Source organism: Grammomys surdaster, unplaced genomic scaffold (genome assembly GCF_004785775.1).
Source record: "Grammomys surdaster isolate TR1022 unplaced genomic scaffold, NIH_TR_1.0 203, whole genome shotgun sequence".
Classification (NCBI taxonomy): domain Eukaryota; kingdom Metazoa; phylum Chordata; class Mammalia; order Rodentia; family Muridae; genus Grammomys; species Grammomys surdaster.
Window position 1 is genome coordinate 3,406,362 of NW_021604648.1, and position 5,584 is coordinate 3,411,945.

General features: G+C 52.9%; 1 protein-coding gene across 1 annotated transcript in view; it reads left to right on the forward strand.

Annotated features, from left to right (window-relative positions):
- The first annotated feature begins 484 nt into the window (after positions 1 to 484).
- Myo7a (myosin VIIA) overlaps positions 485 to 5,584 on the forward strand; it is a 72,476-nt gene continuing 67,376 nt past the window's right edge. The window contains exons 1-2 of the mRNA XM_028770634.1: positions 485 to 712; positions 2,161 to 2,220. Coding sequence (XP_028626467.1) covers positions 2,203 to 2,220 — 18 coding nt within the window. The 5' untranslated portion in view covers positions 485 to 712; positions 2,161 to 2,202. The remainder of the gene's footprint in view (positions 713 to 2,160; positions 2,221 to 5,584) is intronic.

A 5,584-nucleotide genomic window follows, 5' to 3' on the forward strand; every position in this document is an offset into this window, starting at 1 on the left:
TCCTAGAACAGGCTGTGGGGACAGGCTGTACAGCCTCACAGGGGTGGGGGGTTACATCGTGGGGATTCCTGGTTTGAATGAGTGTTCAGGTATTGTCAAGCCTGCTCATCTGTACGGCCTCTAGTAGTGTCATTGAGGAGAGAAGCTGGGTGAGCAGGGGAGGCTACTGGGAGCTGAGACCCAAAAATTGTGACCAAGGTGGGACGAGATCAGGAGTCCCAACCATGCAGAGATAGCAGGTACTAACACTCACGAGACCCTGAGGCCCAGATGTTGACCCCCCGGGCCCGAGTTCCCCACTGGCTAGCAGTGCCTCCTGCGGCTTTCATGCCTGGAATCCCTGCAGGTTAGCTTTACACAGCACCTTGGACAGCCTCTGGACATTAGTCCCAGCACAGCCCGCCCCTCATGCTGATGTCACCACATCCAGACCTTGGAGGCCCCCTAGGGCTCCGCCTCCTGGGAGAAGGCTTTGGAGGGAGAGGGCGGGTGGCAGTGCAGGCTGGACAGCTGCCCTGAACAGAAAGAAAGAGTGACCCAGGGAGACAAGAAACAGAGTAGCCCAAGGGAACCCCACAGCAACTTCAGAGCAAGACTCAAGCTGGAGAAAAGTATTTGCAGGCTCCAGCCTCAGCTTCCAAAGTCCTCCTGACCTGTGACCCCTTGCCCCAGGCTGGAAGGTGGTGACTCAGAAGGTGTGGATAAGACCCAGGTAAGGATGGGCTGCCCTGGCTGGAACTTTTGGACTGGGGAGGAGTCACAGGCTGGGGCCTCCTCTGGAGCCCGTGCCCTACAGCCTTAGGTTCTGGGACTGGACTCTCCTGAACCTACAGGGGCCTTGCCACCATAGCCGTGGAAAGAAAATGTCCTGAGCTGTGCACATGGAGACTTATGCCCTGGATGAGGGAATAGCTGAAGTGCCCAGAGCCTGTGGAGTTGTTTTTGGGTTAGAGCTGGGTCAGGGGTATCCAGAGGCAGGGGGAAAGATGGGAGTGGAGGGTGGGGGCGAATGTGGGTACCTCTCTTTCTTGGTCTTTTTGGTCATCTCCCTGATAATCTATCTCTCCTTGCACAAGTTGTTTTCCTCTCTGTGTGCCTTACATTTCCTATCTGTGACCTGAGAACATGAAGGTCACCATCTGGGGTTGCTGAGGGGTCAAGGTAAAATCAGATGTGGGCCTAGAAAAAACTATGACTCTTTGTTCTCAATTTGAAAAGCAACAGTCTTACACACAGGCTGGCTCTTAGGTTTAGAACTGGGATGGAGAGAGGTGGAACCTCATGCACTGGATGGAAGAGACCTGAGCTTTTCCATGGGTTTTCAGCTCTACCCGCCGAGGCCCCAGTCTTTCCTGCAGACTTGTACCAGCATGCATGAGGCAGGACCCAGGCAGCCTCCTCAGATGCCAGCTCTCCTGGCCACTGCTGCTGCTCTTGCAAAACCCACAGTGGTGTAGGTCTCCAGAAGGACCAGATGCCTATAGAGACCCAGGGCATGGGGGTCAGGGCTCGGGTGTCAGGTACTGTCGTGGGCAGAGGATCAGATGTCCCAGTGCCTCTGAATGGGCCCTTGTGAAAACTTAATGCTCACTCTGGGGGCAGGCAAAGCAGGGATCGAGGGACCTCACCCTCGGTGCAGCAAATCCATTTCGAGCCCATTTCTGGGCCCAGCTCTGTGCTGGATGAGGTAGGAGATGAGGGCCACCGGTGTCAGACCATTCTGCCATGTGTTCTAAAACTCCCGGAGCAACCCTGAACTGGGAGGAGAGCCCAAGTCTTACTTAGTCCTCGGTCTTCTCTGCCCTGCTGTGTGATCTTGGATAAGAGGTGGTCCTTCTCTGAGCTTTGAGCAGTCTCAGGACATTAGTCTCAGTCCCAGCACAGCCCACCCCTCATGCTGATGTCTGGCACAGGGCTAACTACACTACTTTCTAAGAGTCCTTTGGGATGAAAAGGGCTGAGACAGGCGTAGCACTTTGGGCAGTGGGCGTGGTGACAGTAACTGAGGCTCTGGTCACATAAACTGAGCCTTAATCAGAAGGATGGAAATCATGGAGGATTTCCATGAGGGAGGAGGGGTGTGGGGTGGGGGGGGAGTCTAGGTGGCCTTACAGATCCAAGGTGCCTGGGCTCAGGCTGTGGCATGGTCTCTTCCCACAGAACTGTGTCTGGTCACTCCGGCAGGTGCTCTGACGTAGAACCATGGTTATTCTTCAGAAGGTGAGTGTGTCTCTTCTCTCTCAGAGCTAGGGAGGGCCATGTTGGGTACCACATCTCCCACCCTCCATGTTCTCCTCTCTATGTGCTTAGCCATGGAAACTGATTCCAGTTCGTCCTCTTGGCAAACTCCTACTTAGTCTCCAGAACCCAGCTGTGAAGAATTCCCCGCCCCTGGCACAGCAGCTTTTGTCACTGACAGGTGTCTCTGGGCAGGAGTGATGATTCACGCCCCTGAGTCCCAGGCATTCCAGACAGAGGGAGCACATGCAGAGGCCCCAGTGTGGAAGGTCTTTGGGGAAGCAGTTAGCACATTTGCTTAGGGAGGACCTTGGGCAGAAGTGAGTCAGGGTGACAGGGCCCAAGCTGGAGGGAAGAGGCACAAGTACATCAGCTGAGCCTGTCTTCCAGTCCCCCTAGTCCCCAGAGCCACTGTGGTGCCTGACCCTCAGCCCTTCCCCGTGACCAGCCTGAGACTAATGTACTTCTTGGTCTCCAAAGTGTAAGCCAGGAATGTAGGCAATGTGCCAGAAGGACCGGGGACAGAGCCTTTGAGCTGAGAATTTGGGTGCTGTTGGAGCTCAGTCACCAGTTTCCTATTGCCTCAGGCCATGAGAGACCAATGAAGCAGGTTGGCTGGAACTCTCAGGGCCTTACGGGGCCCATGTGATAAAGGCAGGCTACCTATCTGGATCGGGAAAATGTTCAGAGGCTGAAAGCTTGTTCAATGACCCACCAGAGAAGGCCAAAGCCAGGCTAAAAGAGGCTGATGGGTGGTGATTCACACAGACACCCCCAGAAGGAGGATCTGGGGTCCCCATAGGTCTCAGGGGTGTTCCTCAGGGCCTCTGAAGCAGGCCTCTACCTGACTGGACTTCTCTTTCCCTGGACTGTTTGCTTCTGACTACCTCTGAATGGTGGCCAGCCTCGTTCTGCAGGGGCTCTTTTGTGCATCTTTGAGTGATGGCTCCACCCATTTTCAAGTGGGACATACCTTTCAATTACATCTTTCATCCTCCGCAATGCCCTGGCCATGGGTGCCAACCAGCTCTGCAGGCTCCGTCTTGGGCTTTGATGATGCTGGGAGGATCCTTGGACTGACCACGCAGGTCCCTTCTGACCTTGGCTATAATCCCTGAACTGCTGAGTCTGTTGCCTCACCTGCCACTCACTTCTGCTTGTCCCACCCTCTGTTCCATCCCCTGACCTTCATTTCCCCCTCCTGCTGGCTACATCCTTCCAGGCCTCAGTGTAGCCTGTTTCTCTTGGGAGCCTCTTTGCTCCTGTCACCCTTGAGGCTGTGTCTCCTTCTGACTTCCTGGACCCGCATAGAGCCAACAAGGGCAGCCTCCTCCTGCTTCTCACCTTCCAGGCGAGAAGCAGCACCCTGGACGTGGGGTTCGGTGCCGAGTGAGGCCCAGCTAAGAGTGTGTCATTTGAATGCGAGGGCTGAGCTGGACTCCTAGCCCCTGGCTTTCCAGCTATGAAGCAGTAGGCTAACTGCTATCACCACTTTGCAAAGGGCTGATGGTAGCTCCTGCCTGTAGGAGGTTTGAGTGTACAATCTCCTGCTAATAAAATTGCCCAGCCTAGGCTTAACATAGAAGTCCACAGAGGTGAGCTGCCACATACCTTCTAAGAATGGTGCTCTGACCCGTTCCTGTCCTTCATTCTCTTATTTTATTTAAGATGACGAAGCCCTAGGAGACCTCAGAGGATCAGATGGTTCTTTTTCCATGTGTACCTTGCCCTCATGCGGGAATATGAATGGCAGGTCATTCATTCAGTTTCTCTCTTTCCTTTTATACCTCAGCCTTCCTGAACCACAGATTCAACTCATGCATCTTCATTCCTCCCTTCAGTCTTCCTAAGCCATGACAGGGTGCCAGGCACAGAGGACACATGCACGACAATGGGCTAATTACACAAACTCCATTATTCCCAGAAAACCTTTTGCTTTGTGAAGGGTTCTAACTGGCCAGGAGTGGTCGACATCCTAAGTGATTCAGTGAAGCCGTGGGGTGGGAACTCAGTCTATTTCACACACGTGAAGAAACTGAGGTTCAAGCAGTCATTGAAACATAATCTGGGCAGGCCTGGACATGATAGGAAATAAGGAGCTTATGGGGAGACAATTGTCAAGGAAAGAAGACCTGGGGAGGGGCACAGGGCCCGGGGGAGGAGAGGTCAGACTGTCTCTGAGCAGCTTTGCAGGGTAGAGACTTTTTGTGGAGAAGCCTGTTGCCAGTCTGGGCACACCCCTTGTCTTTATGGCCTTATGAGTTAGACAGAATCCCTAAGGAGTCTTAGGGTATCTGAGGCTCCCTCTTCCAGCCAGTTCTCATCCACCTGCCCCACAGAGCCCCCACTGAGGCCTAGTTCCACGCAGACAGAACCCTGAGGATGCAGACTGTCTCTCAGGAGAAGTCTTCAGATCAATTGAGTGTCATCTGGAAGCCAAAACGTGACCAGTAGATCCCAGGGGGACAGGACGATGAGAGGAATCCTGGGAGTCAGAATCAAGAATGCTGTGAGGCTATAGCAAAAGTCCCTCCTACCCAAGGTCTCCAGGAAGATGTCCCCAAGTGGCCAAGCAGGGTGACATTGGAAAGGAGATTCCAGGCCTCTGTGGTGCACACGTAGCTTCTCTGAGGACCTTGACGAGGCTTTTTCGCTTCAGTCTGACATGACTTTCCTCTGTGTTCTTGTGGTAGACCAGGGCGGGAACCATGCAAACTTGACCCAGATCTGCAGGCAGAAGGTTTGAAGATAGCTCTGGGCTGCACGCTGGTTGGAGTGTGACTTAATACAATATAATGCCTTCTTTGTCCCTTGTTACAAGTCATGACTTCGAATCTGTTAGGCCTGATATTGATGCGAACACCCAGCTCTCCCTTGGTTACTGTTTGCCCGGAATGCTATCTGCACAAAGACCTTGGATCTGAAGTGAGTCTCGTGCAGGCATCCCTTGGTAGAATCTTGTGTTCTTATCCATTCTGTCAAGCTCTTCCTTTCAGTTGATGCATATTTAACTACTGGTAAGGACTTGCTGAGACCAGTCTCATTTATCCAAGGCTAGCCTCCAACTTGCCATATAGCCAAGAATGGCTTTGAACTTCTGATCCTTCTGTCCCCGCTCCCCAGTGCTGTGGTTAAAGGCAGGCACCAGGACTGGTTTTGTGTAATGCTGCGGCATCATGCTAGGCAAGCACTCAGCCAGTTGAGCTACATCCCTAGGCCCCTGCTAAGGCCTTTGCTGATGAGCTATTTGTTCTCCAATCCTTTCATTATCGATACCTTTTGTGTTTAATTGATTTTTTTTTCCAATTTGCCATTTCGATTCCTTTTTCAAATCCTCTTTTTTTTT